General features: G+C 49.0%; 1 protein-coding gene across 5 annotated transcripts in view; it reads right to left on the bottom strand.

Annotated features, from left to right (window-relative positions):
* Nucleotides 1–648: 648 nt before the first annotated feature.
* Nucleotides 649–21,602, bottom strand: part of LOC110080763 (phosphofurin acidic cluster sorting protein 2) — a 187,566-nt gene continuing 166,612 nt past the window's right edge. For 3 of the 5 annotated variants that reach the window (XM_072989067.2, XM_072989077.2, XM_072989055.2), the window contains 16 exons: nt 20,154–20,247; nt 19,453–19,524; nt 17,433–17,560; nt 16,699–16,831; nt 16,442–16,546; nt 13,841–13,947; nt 13,184–13,338; nt 12,743–12,853; nt 12,437–12,539; nt 8,569–8,601; nt 7,852–7,894; nt 7,540–7,582; nt 6,271–6,412; nt 5,336–5,559; nt 5,041–5,154; nt 649–3,088 (listed from right to left, as the gene is read on the bottom strand). In XM_072989067.2, the coding sequence (XP_072845168.2) occupies nt 2,973–3,088; nt 5,041–5,154; nt 5,336–5,559; nt 6,271–6,412; nt 7,540–7,582; nt 7,852–7,894; nt 8,569–8,601; nt 12,437–12,539; nt 12,743–12,853; nt 13,184–13,338; nt 13,841–13,947; nt 16,442–16,546; nt 16,699–16,831; nt 17,433–17,560; nt 19,453–19,524; nt 20,154–20,247 (1,723 nt within the window). In that variant the 3' untranslated portion in view covers nt 649–2,972. The remainder of the gene's footprint in view (nt 3,089–5,040; nt 5,155–5,335; nt 5,560–6,270; nt 6,413–7,539; nt 7,583–7,851; nt 7,895–8,568; nt 8,602–12,436; nt 12,540–12,742; nt 12,854–13,183; nt 13,339–13,840; nt 13,948–16,441; nt 16,547–16,698; nt 16,832–17,432; nt 17,561–19,452; nt 19,525–20,153; nt 20,248–21,602) is intronic. The other 2 variants (XM_072989060.2, XM_078382897.1) reach the window with 1 other exon arrangement.

Below are 21,602 nucleotides of genomic sequence, written 5' to 3'. Positions count from 1 at the left end.
ATCTTTGGTGCTAAAAGGTTGAGTATATTGTTTAATTTTGGAGATGAAACTAGGTAGGCAACCCAGAGTTCCCCCAGATATGACAGAACTGCTACTCCCATTAAACCTTCCCTTTTGTCTATGCTGGGCAGGGCTGCCATGAGTTGCCGTGGGACAGCTCCTGGAGGATGGCAGGTCCAGGTGGTTCACCTCAGATAGTCCCATCTTTGGTCAAAACATCGATAGCTTTACCAGAGTCAAAAAAGGTGAAAACATCTTTAGCCTATACTAGCTGAGCTTGTTTTCTACTGAACTGATAATTGATAAAATAAGGACACCTACCTGTTGAGATACCTCCTAGAGAAGACAGGTAGTGGATTTTTTTAAATTCCCGAACGGAATTCTCCATGACTGTTCTTGACCATCCCCTGGCTTTTAGAAGTTCATTTGCCCCAGGGCAGGGGCCAAGGCTAATTGTGCAGCCTTCCTCTGCCTCCAGTCCCAGCTGAATTGAACTGCAGTCCACATGGAGAAAGACGAGCCAATGCTTCACCAACTATGAAACTTAGCTTTGGGTCTTTTTAGCGGTGAAAAGGCAACAAACACACAAGGCATAAAGAACAAGGTATGATCTCAAGCTTGATTTACAGATGATGCTGACACTCACAGTCACAATGGTACCACCATTAATTTATTAAAATTAATACAGAAAGCAACCTTACATTAAGTTTAACAAAAATAGAATCTTGTAAAAAATGGGGTTAACCCACCCTCCCTGCTGTCCTAACCATGAGCAGCTGCACCCGCTGGGCAGGCGCAATACCACAGTTTAGGTCTCTTGAGTTCGGCAGGGTGCACTTTCAAGGCAGGGGAGGTTGGTTTGGCAGTTCTAGGGCCACAGGCTCCAGGAAGGCCGAGGCCCATCCATGAAGCCAACGTGGTCTGGGCTGAAGAGAAAGGAAGAGGGCTGGTGGGGCAGGGAGAAAAACTGCGCATCCAGTCAGGGAAGGCAAGGAGACCCCAGTAGCTGCCACAGAAAGGTTCGTTTACCTCACTGCAATTTCTGGCTCTCTTGTTTTGCTTCCCTTGCTCAATGTAGGTACTTTCAGGGGGGGAAAATCAAAGTAAGGGGTGGAGTGGATTCCTTTCTGCTCATTTATTATTCTCATCCTGCATACCACTAGGTCTCAACTAGAGATGGGCACGACTTAAGCCATATCTCTTTGCACAGCTGCCACACGTTTCCTCTCCCTACCCTCTAGTTTAGCTGGCCTACTCACATGCCACGCACCATCGAGGTCCTCCTTCTCTGGTGTTGGGCTAGTTTGGCCATGACCTTCCCTGCCTCCTCCAGCAGCCGACCACTGAATGGTTGAGCAGGGAGAATTCCCATCCCACCTCCTTGTTAGAATGGTCGGCTGTCGGAGGAGGTGGGAAGGTGGTGCTGCATGTTACAGTTCATACAAAGAGGGACTTAAGTCGTGCCCATTTCTAGTCTCAACATTTCCCAGCACTGTCAGAGCACAAGAAGCTCATCGGTCTAGAGCAAAGTAGTTAGAACATGGGCTGACTTGCAATTCAAGGACCATGCCGGTTTGAGGGAGAAGGAACAGGTGGATGGGTCATTTATACCCACCTATGGGTATAAATAAGGGATGGGCGTGTCATTTATACTGGTTGCAAATGGAGTGTACTAACTCATAAACTGGTGTAATCACTGGTACCTTTACCTCATGCCAGGAAAAAGACAGCAGGGATCCAACCTACCCCAGCACCTGCAAGAACACAATCTCCCCTTAGCAACCACCTAGCAAGCAGGCCACATTTGCGTGCATCTGTTGGGAAGAGGCCTCCCTATTCCTCAAGATCCCTTTTTCAAACAGATTGGTTAGCAGGGAAGGCCCTTGCCTCCTCCCACCTTGGCTGCTTAGTAAGGGCTTTTTCTTCCTGTTGGAAGGGCACTTGGCTTGAGCTTCTCTGCCTTTCCCTCAAGAAACCCGCCGACCGTGCAAAGGCCCAGCCCTTCTTTGCTTTCGCCCTTGCAAGAGCTGCCTAGCCTGCAGGTGCCAAACCAGACACGCAAGTGCTGCCTTCCCTCTCTCATAACCACTGCCGGCGAAGGGGAAGAGGCAACGACTCCAGTATCTTTTCTCAGGAACATTGTAAAGCAGGGGGTGAACTGCCCAAAGCAACCTGCGAGCTCTAATTCTCAGCATTCTGTACTCTGGCCTGAATCTATTAGCAAAGGAGGGAGACGCTGCGCAGTGCCAGCCTCGCTGGGAGGATCTGGATAAGAGAGACGGGGGAGGGGCGGGGGGAAAGCTGCTTCACGTTAAAAGACAACAAGATCCCAGTTGACCTCAGGTTGGTTCTGAGAGACGCAGGACTGTGGAGTGGCACTTGTGGGCAGAGGTCCAGCTTGCCCAGAGCACTACTGGGTGAGCTTGACTAAGCATCCCTAGGAGAAAGGCGTCAACACACCTCTTCCGTTTTCCTGCTGGAGGATGTACAAGACAGCCAAGGGAACCGAACCGGCCTTCCTCTTTCTTGCCCAAGCCAGCCAGGCAAGGCAAGGCAAGGCATGGAAGGGAACCAAGAACTGGCTGCCCTGAGACACATGCCAGTCAGGGAGAGCTACGCAAATCCCCTCAGCTTCTTTCATTCCTGACCCCACCTGAATGGAGAAGACTGGCCTGCTGTTCTATTCTCGAGAGTTCAGGTTAAGAAGCCGTGTCTGTGTGTCTGTGTGTGTGCATCTTCCTTCCATTTCCTAGGATCCACGTTCACGTTAAAACTAAAAAATTCATGGGTGAGACGTAAAGCAAACCAGGATGCTCCCTGCACAGAACAAACGGAGCAAGCAGGGTCACGACTGGACTTGAGCTCCTGCACCAGGCAGTCAATCAGTCTTCTAAAGTGAAGGAGCTGGATAGTCCCTCTTTGTGCCATCTGGCAGAGACCCTGGGTCCTTCCAGGCTGCTGCCTGGTTTGGATCACACGCTTTTTGTGTAGCCAAAGATACCGATCGGGAAATGCTTGACGTGTGTCGGCCACTGTGCAGCCAGCTGGAAAAATTTCACATCGTTCCACTCCACACCATCGATACAAACTGCAAGAAACATGACACATACACTCAGGCTGGGAGCAGCAAAGGCAGGAGCAACAGTTCTGAGTGTCCAACTGGGGACAGAGAGTGCCTTATCATGGAAGCGAAACTCCCTTTTGGTCCTGGTGCTAGAGAGAGGATTCAAAGTAAAGCCAGGCTATTTTGTAGAGCATGGAAGGGGGAATCTAGGCCCTCCAGGTATTGCTGGGCAGCACCTTCCATCATTTTATGCCATAGGTGTCATTTTGACTTATACACCATCCCATGGTGCTAAACTACTTTCTGAGAGGTTTACAGCATAATGATGCAAACCACACTGGGCTGGGTACTCATTTTACTGACCTTGGAAGGATTGAAGGCTGGGTTCATAGAATCATTGAATCACAGAGTTGGAAGAGACCACAGGGGCCACCGAGTCCAACCTGAACTTCATCAAAGCACTCCCAACAAATGGCCATCCAGCCTCTGGTTATAAACCACCAAAGAAGGAGAATCTACCACACTCTGAGGCACAGCCTATTCCGCTGCCAACCAGCTCTGAGTGTCAGAAAGTTCTTCCTGAAATTCAGGTGGAATCTCTTTTCCTGTAGTTTGGAACCATTGCTCGTTGTCCTAGTGTCTGGAGCCATGGAAAACAAACCTGTCTCTTCCTCGACATGACATCCCTTCAAATATTTAAACATGGCTATCATGTCCCTCTTAACCTTCTTTTTGTAAGGCTAAACATTCCCAGCTCCCTAAGCCGCTCCTCATAGGACATGGCTTCCAGACCTTTGATCGTTTTGGTTGCCGTTCTCTGGACATTTTCCAGGTTGTCAACATCCTTCCTGAATTGAGGTGCCCAGAACTGGACACAATACTCCAGGTGAGGTCTGACCAAAGCAGAATAGAGTGGTACTATCACTTCCCTTGATCTAGACACTATACTCCTATTGATGCAACCAAGAATCGCATTGGCTTTCTTGGCAGCCACATCACATTACTGATGCATGTTCAGTTTGTGGTCTACCAAGACTCCCAGATCCCTTTCACAGGTACTGTTGTCTAGCCAGGTGTCTTCCATCCCATATCTGTGCAGTTCATTTTTTTCTGCCTAGCTTTAGGACCTTACATTTCTCCCTGTTGAAATTCATTTTGTTAGTTTTGGCCCAGGACACTAATCTGTCAAGGTCATTTTGAATTTTAATCCTGTCCTCTGGGGAATTAGCAACCCCTCCCAATTTGGTGTCATCTGGAAATTTAATTAGCATACTCTCTATTCCTTCATCAAAGTCATTGATAAAGATGTTGAATAGCACAGGGCCCAAAACAGTTACCTCTCTCCAGGATGAAGAGAAGCCACTGGTAAGCCCCCCCTTTGGGTTCAGTCAGTCAACCAATTACAAATCCACCGAACAGTAGCACTGAGTTAACCTTGAGAGGGGTACCTGAATCCACCGGGATAGGATTCAGACCATGAGCAGAGGTGTGACTGCAATACTGCAGTTTAACCAGTGTGCCATGGAGCCCACTGGTGGTGAGTGATGGCTAGGGCAGATGGAAGTTACTTACAGCATCAGGAGGGCCACAGGTTCCCTACCAGCATTGCAGAACGATGCTAAGCATGTTTAGGGGCTCCGGAGCCCACTTTTCAGGGCCAAAGACCCTCTAAGGGCTGCACCAGCTGTTAGATATGGAACCAGAAGGGACTGGAAGGCCACTTCTATTTTTGGGCATGGGTGGGTAAATAAGGCTTTTTGGAACTTGCTTTGCTCTTACAGGACAATCATTTTCAGAAACTGTAATTCACATTCCCCTCAAAATGGGGATTGGTCCCAAAACAGCTGATGACATTGTGAAACACTGACCATGCATGACTGCAATAGCTTTGTTTTTTCCAAGCTCCATGTTTTGGCATGCTGACTCAAACTGCAATGGGACCGGGTTCAAAGAAGGGAGTGTGGCGGCCCGCTTACCGCGCAGCATGGTGTTCTGGTGCTTTGCTGTGCAGATCAGGCGTGTGATTCCCTCAATCACTTGGCTCTTGGGCTCCAAGTCCTTCTCTTTTGGCTTCTTACTCAAGAACATCACTAGAAAGGACAAGAGGAACAGACTGAATAAAGGCACCCTCCGGGAAATGTCATTTTAAAGCTGAGCTGGGGCTGGGACTGCGTTCCACAGGGCATGCAATAAATAGGTTGGGAATCTGACCTTCAGCGGAGCTGCTAAAAGTCTGCAGAAAAAGGGGACGGCCTGAAGCCAGGCTGCTACCTTTCTTGTTCTTCTCCTTGGTGACAACTGTCATGGCCATGGTGCTGGCCGGGATCAGCTCGCCAGGGCCGGGAATACGGCTGACCTGCAGGGAGCGGAAATTGCTTTTCAGGGTATTCTTGATGCCAGTTTCCCGTTTCTCAGCTTCTTTCCTCTTCTCTGGACCCTGAGCTGTCCAGTAATCCACCTGTAGACCCATCACCTCCACACCAGGACTCAAATTGCTGGGAAGGATAGAAAATCAGGTTACAATAAAAGGAAGCATCCCAGTCAAGCCGTACCATCGGCACAATCCCAGCTCATATTGGTCTCTAGAAATCCAACGCACAAGGCAGGGGTTGGGAATCCCAAAACCTGTTTTTTTTTTTTGGTTTGAAGCCCCTCTCCCTCCATAAAAGTTTTTTAAAAAGTGAATTCCCACTCTCTAATCACAAAATACACACTCGTAGTATATATGCTTAAAAAGAAATATATACAGAGAGTTTTTAATCTGGGGAGAACCTTCAGGAATTTGAAACACCCCCTCTAGAGGTCCGAAGGGCGCCAGTACAGCAGGACCACATGATTCTACCGATCATGTGGTTTGGCTCTCAGACTGGCTCACTTGCTTCGACTTTGTGAGTACCTGCTTGAAGCCCTGGAGTGACTACCACGCTATTCCAAGAAGCCTCTCATTCCCACAAGGCTCCAGGTGTCTGAAGGATTATTTTTCCCATTGCTACACGAGCCCCCCCCTCCTTTAGTTGGGCCCAGTGTATGCAAACATGCTGCCTTGGGCAAAAGAAAAAAAAAGGCCATTCCATGCCCAGAGGTTGGCTGACTCACCGCTGAAGCTTACGCAGTGGGGAAGCCTCCACCAAGCCTCCTCCGGACAGGAAAACTGTTCTGCCAAAGGGCAGGGTCGGCCCTAACCGATTCAGCCAAAAAGTGCTTACCCGGCTCCAGAGAGCCCACTGCTGACGGATGGAGAAGGCGGAGGGGTACCCACTGCCTCCTTGGTGTAAGGAACCCCTCCACCAGACGGGGATGATGAGCTCAGCAGCGAGGTGGTGCAGATGGTAGCATCGTCAGAATCAACTAAGGAAAGCAGGAGATAATGAAGAGGAAGGGAACAAAGAAGGAGGAATCTGATTATAATGGAGAAGCCCTTGAAAGCTTGCCTGCCAGTTTGCCTGCAGCATCATGAGTGGGCCATCTCTGGCTTTCTGGCTTTCACACTGACCACCGACACTGAAAACGTGAGAGACCCAAGTAGGGCAGTTAATGCTCAGTCTCCTATTTGCACCTGGGCTGACAGAGGGAGCCATGTTAGGCATACACAGCCACCAGACTGTAACCGCTCCGGCTCACTCCAGCAACACCAAGAACACAATCCCGTGTTTTCAAACTGGCACATTTATTGATTTCTTTCACCTTAGGAAAATACAAGCACTGGTTCCCCCAGCTTCAATATCAGAAATTCTGAAGAGCTTCTGGGCTCTTGTGGAATGTCACTCTCCATTTATGTGGGTGCTTCACAGTGTCGACATGGCTCTTGTGAAGCTGAGGGCCACGTTTGGCAAGTTTGAAGGACTTGCCAAAAGGCACCCTTGGGAATTCACTGTCGCTAGGATGCAAAAGTGGTCCAGTCCACGGCCGGGCAAAATGCTGGGACCCCAGGCCCCAATTCAAGGACTATTTTAGGCCCAAAAAATTCCCTTATGTCCTCTATTGGGCGGGTGCAACTTTGCTATTATTTTAGGGCCCCACAGCACTCAGGGGACCTCCATTTTTGTTTCTTATTAAAAATATCCTGGGGGGAGCACAGGGGGGCTTCTATCAGTGATAAAATATATCAATTTTTATTAGAAAAAAAATTGGGGGTGGTGATCATAGAAGCAGCCCCCCACAGCCCGGCAGCAGGTACGTGTGGGCCCTCACCTGACATAGTCTAGTCAGTGAGGGTTACACATGGTCCCTCCTGCTGCTGGGAGTCGTGTTCCCAAGATCCCCCTCCAAAGGTGGAATTTGGCTTTCGGCTGAAGAAGACTCGACACTCCCCCCCCCCCCGGTGCCCCACCTTGGCCTAGCCTGACACAACTCCTCTTTTTCCTGCCCCAAATCCTACTGGCTGACTCGATCTGGATCCGAACACAGATCTTATTCGAGTCCTTGGCATAAGGGCAGGAGTCCCAACCCTGTCGCTCCGGGTGTCTGCTTCTCACCTGACGTGTTGAAGGACTGCTCCACAAGTCCCACCTTCACCACCTGCCAAAACATGGGGGAAAGGAGAAGGCACTCAGCATAGAAGCTGCCGACGGCCCTTTCCCAACCCCAAGCCCACTTCCCAAGGCAGCCAGAACCAGGCTCCACCTCAAGCAGCCCTTTCAGCTCTTAGGTTGGTCCTTTGGCAATCTTAGGAGGCAAACACTCTCCATCTCCCACCTCAGGGTCCCACAGGGAAGATAATGGTGCTGAAAGATGATGCCAGGATTTTTCTCGCCATTACTGGCCATTCCACGGCAAGGAATACTCACCCCGACAAACGGTACAAATTTCTGGCAGGAATCCTCATCTGGACTGCAAAGGGGAAGAAAGATGTTGTTAGAAGCTGCCTTGGGTCCTTGGGTCCCCGCCGAACCCCATGCCACTAAAGGCAACTGTGAGGTGGACCTCTCCTCCTCGTCCTCCTCCTCCTCTGCTGACCAGAGAAGCAACAGGCTTGTGAAGGGCAGCGAAGAGGAGCTGGGCCCCCACCCTGGGGTGCCCCTGGACCCATGCAAAAGAGATACAGTACAAGGGTGCTCATTACACTCTCCTATCCTGTGGGGTCCCGGCCTTGTTCTGAGGCAGCCCCAGCCAAAGCGTGGTGATAGACAACAAGCAGCTATCACAGAGCCAAGCAACGGCGTGTCGTCCCTTGGGATCAGGATGGCGGGAAGGAAGCAGGACAGGGTCCCTCCGCCTCACAGAGAACAGCAACCGACCCCGACCCAAAGGCGCTCAGCACAGGATTCGACACGGAACGGGGAAGAGGAGGAGACAGGGCAAAGGGGGCAGATGCAGAAGACGCGGAAAGGGGAAAGGAGGCTTCCTTCCCCATTCACACATGCAACTGGGATCAGCCAGCGAGCCCTGGCCGCACAACGAGGCAGACGGGGAGGCGCCGGTTCTGTCCCTGGCACAAAGAGAGGCGACGGGGGACAGACACAGAGGAGAGAGAGGTGACACCGCAGCAAGCCACAGTCCAATACCTGATGTAAAAATCAAAATAGAGGCTTCTTTTCCTTGAATGCCAAAAAATAAAAAAAGGGGGGGAATAAACCAAGAAGAGGGAGAGGCGTAAGCACTGCTGGAACACAAGCTGTTAAAAGACAATGGCTTTTAGGATGGCCAGACTGGTTGACAACGCATGGGGCCCACCTCACCCACTTATGGCCACTGGGCAACTCTGGCCACCCTAAGACTCAACCAGGTGGGAGACAAAGAGCGAAGGAACAAGAGCTCACAGGGCTGGGAAAGAGGTTGATTCTCCCCACCCCCAGGTCCTCTCCCTCTTTTCATTTGGACGAATATAATAAGCAAATGGGAGAAGTCAGTGTGGCCCAGAAGAGCCATGGTCGGGGTGCCAGCATTGGCAGAAAATTCTGGAACAGAAAGAGATAGCAGGAGATGGGCACAGAGAGAGAGGGAGAACTCTGAACTAGTTATACACAAAAGAGGAGGCAAAACCTCTCAGGGCTGTAGTGTGTAATAACACCATACCATACAAAATAATTATGGCCTATCTCCAATTGCTCTTCTCAGCTAGAGTAGACCCACCTAATACATAAATGGCATTTCTGTATATGCTGACTTACCGTTCAGCAACTGACTCAATGGGTCTACTCTAGTTAGACTACCAACTGGATTTAGGCCTCCAAATGGATAAGAAACGAAGTAAAAGAATGAAACTGAGACGGACAATAAAATACATTACATTAAAATATCATACAGCTTTAATAGAACGACTCCATCTCATCCAGACGCCTAAACCAAATTTAATGGAGCGATTAAGTAGGTTGTTTTTTCAGTGCTAAGGAGATGGCTTGCTGCTTTTCCGTCCTGGGCAGAAGGGCCCCTGCTGAGGCAAGGGCCAGTGGAGGTGGGCAACCATGCCAGTCCCCTCCTGGTTTCACACTGTATTACGCCAGATGCCTGGCAGGCGCCCCACTCTTCATGCATGTGGCAACAAGGCACAAACCCTCCTCTACTTGGTGCTGAGAATCAATACACGGATACTAGAGCTAGCAAAGTGACTTTTAGCCTTTTTAACATTCAAGTATCATTTTTCATGTCAACAGAGCATCAAAAGAGCCCATGAACATGTGCTGAATCCTGCAGCATGTTTAAACATTGGGCTGAGGGATCTGCAGCTTCAAAAGTAACTTTTCCAAGATCTAGCAAGAATGCTCACTGTAACGTATACTCAGCTTCACTTGGGCATTAGCGGAACCACCTTCTCGGCACGTATCAAATAAATGTGCACCCATAAACCACACAATCATGCTTCTCCATGACTGCGCGCTGCAAGTGCAGATCCTGTAATGATGTGCATGTTTCTGCCAAACTATATGCGTCTGAGGACTGCTGAGATCTTCTCCTATGACAAAATCCAAAACTCACTGAGCCACAGGGCAAGTTGTATGAAGAAGCTGTCGGATGACATTTGGAAGCTGTACAAAGAAATCTGAAAGCCCCTGAGCTCAATGATACATCAAGGCCAAGAAACAATTGTGACCATCTGGAGCAGTAACAGAGGGAGTCTAGCCTGATAGTCAGGAAGTGGGAAATTTGGAGAGAATGGAGTCAAAATACCCCAGATAATTGGATAATTTCTTTGTTGGTAATATGCATAACACTTGTGTTCAGCACATGGTTACACGGTTACAGATTTTAGCGGCGATATATTTTAACAAAGAGAATGGCAATATTGTAAGTGCACCTAGGGCAACATCCTGCAGACTTGCTTTTATTGTGTTGGGTCGCAGACAATTGGCTGCATGTGTTTCTTCCACGACACAAAATAGATTCATCAGTGACCTGAGCAGCAAGGGGTCCCCTTACTTGAAATTACAAAAGCCACAAGTCACAGCACAACGAGTGGCCCTCTAAGGCAGCTGTGCCCAGACAAAGGGTCCTCAAGAGGGCACGTAAGAACATCAGAAGAGCCCTGCTGGATCCGGCCAGGGGCCCATCTAGTCCAGCTTCCTGTCTCTCACAGTAGCCCCACCAGATGCCTCTGGGAGCACACGAGACGACGAGATCCCTGTCTCCCGATCGCCCTCCCCTGCATCTGGCATTTGGGGGTACCTTCCTCTGAAGCCTCAAGATTATACATGGCTTGTAACCTGCAGTGGAATTTTCCTCCAGAAATCTCTCCAATCCCCTTTTAAAGGCATCTAGGCCAGATGCCATCACCACATCCTGCAGCAAGGAGTTCCACAGACTAAGAACATACTTAGGGTAAGGATATATCTTCTTTTGTCTGTTCTCACTCTCCCAACACTCAATTGGAGTGGATGTCCCCTGGTTCTGGTACTGTGTGAGAGGGAAAAGAGCTTCCCTCTCTCCACTTTACCCACCTCCTGCACCATTTTATATATCCCAATCATGTCCCCCCACACCCTCAGGTGTACAACCTTCTTACAATCTGGAATGTGACTCTCAGGACATCTGCTGAAAACGGATGCTTCCGAAGTATTGCCTGGAGGGTTTGTGTCATTGTGCCAGCGTCTCACGGACCAGAGGTTCATACATCAGCCAAGGACATGCTTGCTCAGAGTCCTGAGCTCCCCACCGGGATCTCTGCTCAGCCTACAACTTCAAGGTTGCAAAGCAATCCCCCACCTCCAGCCTTGGTTTTCTGCCATAGGTGATCCTCTTCTCGCTCCATGCAGCCATGGCTATGCGGTAAGACCTACTACGGCTGTAGTGTCGCAGTCAGCTGCATGCAGAGGGCTTTTTGCAGGCATCAGGCATCTGCCACAACACCATCGCAGAAATCCGTAAATGCCAAAAGCCAAGTCCTGGCCACCCATTTCCCACATTAAGTCCCTCTGTGATCCACAGCTCTGCTTCTCTCCTCATCATCTCCATCTCATGTTGGGGTAGCTTTTGTTTCTCGAACTTGCTGTTCTAGAAACAGGTGTTCTTCTATTCAAAATGGTGAGCTCTGGATGCTACTTGGGGGGGGGAACTATAACTCCCATGATCCCCCAGCCACTGTCATTTCAATCCCCAAAGGGAACTTTGTCAGGCCCTAGGAATAACCCTGTCCCAATTTGCTGTCTTTCCAAACCATGCTCCAGGCTTTAAAATAAATTGTGAGCAAACATTCCTGCTCTAAGGGTAGGATAGTGGCCACTGTCCTCACTTGAAGGGTGCCCAGAAAGGGCCACCATGCATGCTCTCAGCAGCACCCGACCCAGGAGATGCCCCAGCCAAAAGCACAAGGCCTTGCCCCCCCGCCCCACAAGCACCTGCCACCGAGGGCAGCAAGCCAGCGGTACGTACTGTGTGACCATCCCCGCTGGCTGGAGGGGCAAGCAGAGAATGGCAGGGCCTGAGATACCCCACACAGTTGAACTGTCAGGGGAGGAAAGCACAGAGACAGCACTTGCAATTCCCCAAACCACCATCCGGGACTGCCTTGGTTGCCCTCTGGCATTTGCGGCACGGCTGGTCTTTCCTGGGCCCTGCCATCACCCCTCTGTCCTACCCTCGCCCTGCTGTCCTGGGCTTCGGGGCAGAACATTGGGCAAATGAGAGCCGCTCGACAGCCATTGAAAAGTTGACCATGGGGCCCCTGCAAGTAGCAACATGGAAAGATGGCCATCTGTACTTTTGAGCCCCAACGCCCAGCCCTGCATGATCACCTTTGAAAGCATGGATATGTGGTCATGAACCCTATGTGGGAGGAAGAGAAACTCCCATGAGAGGGAGAACACAGCTCCAACTGGCAACTTCTTTTACCAAGGTGTAAGTGTGTGTGCCTTTGTGTGTGCCTGACAGTGACAGAACCCTCCCCCGCATACACACACAAAGGAAGGGGAGAGGAAAGGGGGCTGCAAACCTCCTTACCTTTTCTGCTTGTAGGTTAACATAGCCTCAGAAATGGGCAGCTGGTGGGAGACGTTGGCACCTGTGATGTATTGGGCAATCCGACCAGGAATGTCCACTGTATCTGGAAGGAGATGAGTGAAAGCGTTAGACCAGTAGTTCTTAAACGTTCGTCTTTCAGATGTTTTGGACTTCAGCTCCCAGAAGCCCAGGGCAGAACACTGAAAGGTTGGGAACACCAAGGCCCAAAGGGGCCTTCCGATGGCTCTTCTCCCCCGGTACCCTCAAGTCCATGCTGCTGCAGCCAAGTCCCCTGAAGCCAATTACCTGAATTGGGAGGCTCAAGTCTACTAAAGAGCTCTCTCCATGCTGCATCAAGGAACAAGGTGCTGTACCTGTTGTCCACCGAACCAAGGTACTTGGCCAGTGGGTGGGAGCCTGTAGATGACACAGGGTTAAATGGAAACATTGAAAGAACATTAAGAAAACATAGAAGACACAGGCTGATCAAACTTTCCCATTCTCTCCTTCTGAAGCAATGCCAAAAGAGTAAGCAGCCGAGGGAAGAGGGAGAGGGGAGGAGATAAAGAGGAGGGATATCCAAAATCCTAGTTCAACTGGCTCTTCTCTAGCCCACATTTTCTTTTTGTCAACTGGGAGGGCGGGGAAGGTAGTCCCATAACCCTGAAGACATGGACAGAAAAGGATCCCCAGCTAAGAAGACAAGCTGGTCTTCCGACACTGAACTGGTCGTAGCAAGGCTCTTACCCAAGGGCACCACGAGGAAACGGAGGTAGTTGAGCCAATCGGGGGTCTTGCTGGCCAGCTGTTCGACAAAGAAGCGAAGGACGATGCTCAGGTAGCTCTGGTCCCCTGCCACAGCCACTTTCACTGGGGGAGGCATGTGGGAATTACAGTTACAGCTGCCAGGGAAAGAAATGAGGCAGAGAGGCATCTGTAAGGGCTGCCGCTTCAGGACAATAAAACCAAAGAACAGCCCTGCTGTGACCCCCTTCTTGCAGCCTAGATCAGCTCTTGGAAAAGTTGATTTTTAGGACCCTATTCCCCTGCTGAGTTAGGGTGGATTCTGAGAACTACGGTCCAAAAAAGTAACTTCGTTCCCAATATTTGGCCTGGAGATTACCAGCCAATAGATCAAGCCAGACTTCCCCAAGGAGATGCCATCCTGCTTGGACTTTATCTCCCATCAGCTAATAACAATGCTAGCTGGGAATAATGGGCATTGTAGTCCAACACATGCAGAGATATCACACTGGGAAATACTGGACTACACCAACTGAGCGCTCTCACCCTGGTGACAGAAAGCAAGGGTGTGCCCCCAAACCCACCCACCCCTGCCAGAGGGCAAACCACTGCATGACACTTGCTGGCTGGGTCTCTTGTTGCCTTACAGGCTATACTCACTATCTCTGGATGCGAGCCACAATTGTGTTGAAGGCAGCCTGGACATCCGCCATGGAGCAGGTGGAGACGATGGGCTGCTTGTATTCTTGGAGCTGATCACACAGATACTGCCGATATAAAACCAAAAACATGGAGCAGGATGCACAACAGAAATGGAAACCTCTTACAAATGCACTTGACACGTACCAAATCCGTGAGATGCAGCGACTGCCACCAACGTGGACAGTTTTAAGAGGGGACTGTAGAAGGAACTGGAGGGTCCAAGGATCTATGCTTTGTACACCTCCTGGCGTAACCGCTGTATGTATGTTCAGTTGAACAGGCCTACAGCACCTTTGCAAAACTTGGCATTGAACAAGCAAAGGTCTGCATGACCTCTCGGTGGTGTGGGGGAGATAAGACAGGGTGGGGCTGACCTATATTGCCATCTCACAACCCAACTATCATCACAATGTCTACATTTTCAGGCTTAACCCCCTGAAACAGGAGTTCTGACGTGAAAACAGTAGCAGTCACATAAACAAAATGTTGACATATTAAAAGCCGGAGTTTCAAAACCAAAGGCCAGTAGGTGGTCATAAGTTATCTCATTAGGGAAAGAATTCCTAACAAAGTCCACTACGAATCTAACAGATGTCAAGGTTGGGCTTTTGTGGCTGTTCTCAAGGTTTGGGCAGATTCACACATGCAGAGATAGCAGAGCTTGGAAAAGAGACTCTCAGACAAAAACTCCCAAGATCCTCCAGCCACCAGACTGACGAAAAATGAATATTCTCCAAGAGATGGCAAGCAGTCTTAGACTCCGTTTTTATTTATGGTATCCTACCTGAGATCTGTTGACATAAGATCTACCTATGTAGCTATCCACTGAATTTGGCCAATGGAGGAGCATTTGGTTTGAGTTTTTCCAGAATTTACTGAAATTCACAACAGGGTTTTTTTTTCCTCTTCATATTTTAGGATGGGAAGAATGGGAAACTCCAAAAACCAGAATGCCAAGAGAAAACAAAAATGATGGACACTTGCCATCCCCTATTAACATAAATTGGAGACTAAAAAATGAACAGGTAACAAATGCTGTTGGGCGACGGGTAGTGACCGGACCCTGTACCCCTGCTCCAGGGAGCTTAGCAGGTAAATTAGGGGTCTGCCAAGCTCATCCTTCCTAGGGTCTGAAACTCCCCTGAGCTGTGTTCAAGCTAACAGGCTGCACAGGCCCTCAGATCACTTCAGATCTGCCTCCACACACACACGGTTCTGCCTAAGGGAAGATTAGCACCTGGGACACAGACAAAAGAAAGCTGACATATTGAGAAGCAGCTGAAAGCTGTGTGAAAAACAGAACTGCTTTTTAACATGGACAAAAAGTGAAACGAAAACATAAAAGTAGACCACACCAAACAGTGTAAGTCAGGAGGAAACATTAAAAAAAACAAGAAATCTTTTCTCCAGAGCGCTCTGTAAATACGGAGCCAATGCCAAAGAGAGTTGGAGGAAGAGTTCCCTCACCACTAGGTGTTACAATGCATTTTTATATGTCCTTTTAATATGTCCAGTTACAGGTCATTATCTAAACTCTATTTTAGCAGGAAAATCACAAACTTAAATACAGAAAATAATAAAACACAGAACACAACTCACTCTTATGCTGAATGGAATAATGTGGTGACCTTTTTTGCCTTGGCTCGGCTCTCTCATTTGAGCCCCGGGCTGGACAGAGAAGTTTCGCTCGCTCTCTTGAGGTGCAGCTGCCCAGAGTCATCCACTGCCCCACTCTCAACGGTGAGACATGGAGAAGCCCTCCTCCCACCAAGCCGATCTATACGGATAGAGGAGCTCGCTCATACACCCGGGGCTTTGAGAATCATCGTCAACACCTTGGACTCAGTATTGGCAGCCCCTGCCATTCTTGTAAAGATGGCACATGGGTCACAAAAGGCTTTTCCGTCAGCAACCTTGCTGCTGGGTGTGGTACTAACTGCAATTTCCACACGGGCATCAAGAACATCCCATGTAGAATAACTGAAGTAATCCACATGGGAAGCTACCAGAGCATGAATGGCTACAGCCCAATCACTTCTGTCCAGGAATGATTGCATCTGGTGGTCCAACCAAAGTTGGCCCTAAGCATCTGGAGCCACCAAGTCCATCTGAATCTGCAAGGACAGAGATGCATCCATCTGCATTACCCAAGCTATGTGTTTGCTCCTTCAGGGGCATGCAGTCCTAACCAAATCAAGCTGGCTACTCAACTGCCAAAGAGAACGACTAAATCACAGAGGTTCCATCTTGTCAGGCTTGAGTTTACTGGCCCTCATCCAGCCCAATAAAAGGTCAAGCACTTGCACAGCTTCACTTAATGCTGATGACATGGAGGAGCGACTGCATGTCATCAGCATTAGGATCACTTCATAAAGAAAATGCTGGATTGGATAGGCCTTTGGTTGGATCCGGCACGGCTCTTCCCCTGCACAAGTACCCTGCAAACACACCCTACCTTGCATTTCGTAGATTTATCTGAGGAGAGGTGAAAGCAGGGTGGGCTTCCTTAGATGAGACACATGCCACAGACAACACCCACCTAGTTCTAAAGTCTCTTACCTGACCTTGCCACTCAGTGATGTTAACCAGGATGATGCACTCTGGCAGCTGTTCGTCGGAGACCAGGATTTGGTTGAGCTGGTCGTACACAGACTTCCGAGGCACCTGGAACAGCAGCAGAAGCAGCAAAGTTTTTCTTTTTCTTTTTTCTTGTGTCCTTTTGGGACCTGCACTGTGACACCACCCCCTTTCAAGAGATGCACTCAGTCTGGAGGAGAACGCCTCTTTCCCTACAAGCCACCCCTCAACAATCTAACCTGGGTGTTTTGCCGTGAGTCTGGGGAGCTTTCACTGTCCAAGCTGCCAGTTCGGTCACCATGGCCTTTAGAGTTCTGCCTGTCCTTGACAGACATACTGCGGGGTCGCCACAGCTGCTTGTTTTCAGCTTTGCTGGAAGGTAATGAAGGAACATCAACAAGAGACAGGATTTGGGGGCTTCCAGAGAAGAAACCTATCTGATTACTGAGCAGACACAACTAGCCACAGCCCCCAATGGCAGAAGTGGCAGATCAGAGGGAGAGAGAGAAACTGATAATGGGATCTATGAAATTTGGTGTGTGCATGTATGTATGTGCGTGTGTGTGACTTTCAGCTGCACTGAGAGAAGAGTCAAAGAAAATACCATTAAAAGCAACTATGCCAAACTCTGTTTTGAAAGCTCAACCAAGTGTCCTTTCCATCCCAGGTTTTATTATGTATGAGTCAAATTAAGAGTGGAAAGTTATCTGGTGAGATATTCTTCATGGTTTTCAACTGAATTTACTTTCCAATGAACTGCAATTTAGTTTTTTTTTCATTCATCTCTCCACCTGCCCACCCTCTGGTTCTCCCTGTAAAGGAACTCTACCTGTAATGTAACTTAAATCAAAGAACACGCATCTCAGCACAGACCATCATGGTCAAGAGTTATTTCTTACTTATGAAGCCAACATGGTTTGTTTTCTGGCAAGCTTCATCCAAGGAACCAGCCACCAGGAAGCCTAAACCTTACCTGGGGGAAACAGTAGCTGGGAACTCCGGTTTGCTGATGTTGCTCAGCTGGGCTAGCCTGTCCACACTGCTCTCCTTCAGGACCGTCTCAGAGGGTCCTCCTGGGCAGGATTCATCTGCTTCCAACTCCTGAGGAAATGTGCAAGAAAGATTAGGAGATGTGGAAGAGGACTTCGAGTTTTGTTTTGAGCTCTATGAGAATGCTAAGCAGCTGGTTCACCAGACCCATGTCCCTCCTGCAATCACCACAACAAAAAAACCTTCGGACACGTTGGCTATCCCACCAGGCAAAGAAATAGTCATTTTTCTCTCTTGACATTTTCTTGTTTCCCAGCTCACCGTTCTCCAGAGCTGCTCTCGGCAGCCTAAGTCAGCATGACAGAAGTTGAGGCCATGAAGAAAAATGGAACACTGTCTAGAGCAGTGGTCCTTAACTACTGTTGCGCGTACCACCAGTAGAACACCAAAGTTGTCAGAGGTGTGACACAGGTGCCAGAATCCTATTATCATTTGCTAAATAGCAGTAATTGACTGGAACTAATTGATAAAGTTCTGGAATGCATCTTGGTTATGAAGCTGGGTACTTAAACAAGCACACAATTGAGGCATGCCCCAGAACCCCATCTATTGGCCTGAGTCAGCCAGGAAATGTTACATACACCTTATATGAACAGGATTCTGGACAGCATTACAGTGACAGTTACTAAGGAGTTTGCTCTCTCTCAATCCCCATGTCCTACAACTGTGACATGCCATCTCCTACTCATCCTTACAGCCATGGACTATTTAGTAACACTCACAAGACAAACAAGTATTGTGGTCCTTGTCCTTGGATTTTGTATAAGAATCACCAGGCTTGCTTGACTATGGAACAAACTCTACACAGCCATCAAGGCAAGGGTCTGCAACTAGTGCCGGCAGATCTATTATCACTCAAGAACCATACTACACCACACGGAGGGCTCCACTTCCCTCTACTCCCTAGGTAATACCTTAAATGACTATTAATGTTTTTTTGCCCAACGTAATCTCCTGTTTTACTGATATGGGGACTTCCATATTTCTGGATCCTTCCCCCCCCCCCCAGCCCAAGCAGAGGCTATGCACTTTAATAAAAAGCAATGTGGGAGCCATTAAGGATCTGGCTTCCCTTCGACTACAGAATTGGGAGAAAGACAACTAACTCTAGCCGTAAGATGAAATTTGACACCAAAACACCCCCACAGCTGGTTTTACAAGTTTGTGATTTTATTTCCAGGCTTTTACTATGGATCCTCAACATCTGGCTGGGCTATAATACTATAAATGGTCCATATATAACAGAATGTCTGTAAAGCTACTGAGGTCCTTCTCAGAAAACTAAAGGTGGTTTTTGTTTTGTTTTGTTTCTATCTTTGACAGAGAGGCAGGTCAAATATAGCTGAAGAAAGGGCGAGATACCCTGATACAAAGAGAGCTTCTCTCTGCCTGGGATCAAATATGCACGGTGCTGCCCCCTTGTGGATTAATGTAGCATTAGAAGGCGCCTGGCCAGGGCAGCTACTGGTAATCTTTGGACTAGATTGTGAGAGCAGAGAGACGTCTTTGAAAATGACAGGATCCTTTTGCCTCCCTCCGTCTCTCCCCCCACCCCAGCAGGACATGTGGAATGCTGACCCAAAGAGTGCTCTGCTCCCATGGTCATGGCTTATCTGCTGCTCGAGCACGGGGCACTGGGGGGGGGGGAGGAAGACTCATAACAGGAGCTCTGGGAAATGATCAGTTCAAAGGCATGCCATATGCTGGAAGTGCAGAACAACATTGCATGGAGTGCTGCCAGCAAGCAGATGATATAAATATAGCCATTCCCATGACTGCCACCTTCTGCAAGGTTCCCCCCTCAAAAGAGATAAAATATTTGGGTCCCAAAAGTTTGAGAACAACTCCCGGAACCTTTCAACCAGCAGAGTGACTGGTGAATCTAAGCACCGCAGTCCCAGAAAGGAGCTCTTGAAAAGGTCTGCTACAAAAGCCATATTCACCATAGCTGGAGTTTCCATGGCAGTCGCGTCTTGGGCACGAGGAACACCCACTTTCCGCTTCTCTGCTTCTCCCTGGGCAAGTGGGGGAGGGCAAGAAGGTATGGGGTGGGAGACAGGGAAGGGGGGGGGAAATCTGGTTAGTAGTAGGGATTTCAAACGGCAAGGATCCTCAAGGAAGAAACAATGTCAAGGTGGTTCCAAAGACAGTGGGGTCTTAAAGCCCAAGAGAACATATGCCCTGCTTCCACACAGGCCAGGGTGCTAGAAGCAGACCCTGGCACCCCGAGACAGTTTACGTGGGCAAAACCATCAACCCTCCCAAACGGCAAGGACCGAGGCGATCCTGGCCGAGCAAGCGGTACCACTGGCCTGCTTCTAACTCACCAATCCTATATGGGGGGGGGGGGAAGAAAGCAGCTTATCCAAAGACAGGAAAAGGAGAAAGAAATATAGCAAGGATTGTTTTTGACAGCATATAAGTTCTGGAGGGGAGGCCCAGGTAGAAAAGATCTTGGAAAAGTGGCTTTGAGGGGCAACATATGCCTGAATCATTCCCCCTCTCCCCAGCCAACATGAATGCTGGTGCTGATGATGGGCAGGAATGGTGGGCGTGGTTGTCCCAGAAAGTGACTTCTCCAAGCTCCAAAGCAGAAAGGGGAAGAAGAAGAGGAGGAGGAGGAGGAGGAGGAGTAACAACTCACAGGGCTGCCCGACTCTTGCTCCTGCCCCTTCGGGCCGTGCAGACTACTGATCTCAGTCTGGGAACCAGAGTGAGAGACGCCCTCAAAGAAGCGCCTGCAGAAGAAACAGATGGACAGACAGACAGACAGAGACGGACAGAAAGAAAAGTGAGGAGGAAGTGAAGGCACTAGAAGTCACCCAGTGCAAATCCCTCCCCAGCTTCGGTTCCCTCCCCTCCTCCCCGGGAACACTGCAAGCGAGCCCAGAACCCATCACCGGAGCCCTGGCCTTGTGCACCAGAAAGAAAGGGGAAGGGGTGAAGGAAGGGAAGGCAGCGGTGCCAAGAGGGAAGGGCCAGATCCTGGTGAGTAGAGTAATGATAAAAATAAAAACAAAAATCACGTTATTTTGTAGCAGAGAAAGGGCACAACGGAGCAAAGCACCTCTAGGCTCAAATGAGGAAAACAACCTGTCTCTCCCAACAAATTAAGATTTTTCAGCCAAAGAAGCAGGTGTTTGATGGCGGTGGCTTTGGGGGGGGGGGGAAGCAGGCAGACTCTCGCAGCCTGTGGCCTAGGGGTTGCCCACCCGTATCCCAGAGAAGCAAAGTGGGGAATCCTCAAATGCTTTTGAAAAGGTTATGGTGGGGAATAAACAGGCCCAAGATACCCAAGTACCAAATGGTGCTTCCAGGTAGGAGTCTCCTAGCAGCACCAAACAAAAGGCCATGTAAACTTGTTCTCTTTTACTCCCAGATAGGGAGTATTTCGAGACTAGGTTTTATGGTGCAGACACATCGCCCCATTCACAGAATGTTACAGGACGCTCAGACATGTGCAGCCACCTCATGTTCTTTGAGTGCATGCAAGAGCAGCACTCCATCTGGAAGCAACTAGATTTTTTGTTCTAGTAAGGAAACAAAGAAGAATGAACGGGAAGCCACCGACTACAAATGGAAGGCATGGTCCGAACCATTCCAACACATAAAATTCCATGCTTAAAAACATGTGGAAGGCTGACCCAAATGCTGCTCTGATCCCATGGTCACGTTTCTAAGTAAAATGTCATCCAGAAGTACCTTAATAAGAGAGGATCAAAGATAAGTGGATCTGCCTTGGCTCTAAGTTGCAGCTGGATTTTAGAATAGATGGGCGCCATGGCATAACCAAATTGCATGGACTTGGGACTATTAACTGCACTGGATTTTTGCACTATGGTCGTAACAAGTTGGGATTAAGTTCTGCAACACTGCTCCTGATGTAAGATGTCCAAGACATAAACCTGACCTTCTACACCAGCTCCTGTGACACTTGAGCAACTGTTTTGTAGACAACAACAGATGCGGCTTGAGGATAAGAAATGTGAAGGACCATTTCTGGACTTATAAAACAAAACCACTTTGCTGTAAAACAGAAGTTCCATCAACTGGCAGTTATAACAAGAGAGTTTCCCTAATATCCAGCAGTTGA

This window comes from Pogona vitticeps, chromosome 1 (assembly GCF_051106095.1).
Source record: "Pogona vitticeps strain Pit_001003342236 chromosome 1, PviZW2.1, whole genome shotgun sequence".
Taxonomy (NCBI): Eukaryota; Metazoa; Chordata; class Lepidosauria; order Squamata; family Agamidae; genus Pogona; species Pogona vitticeps.
The sequence above is the reverse complement of the archived record's forward strand: the minus strand, read 5'-3'. Positions and strand labels throughout refer to the sequence as shown.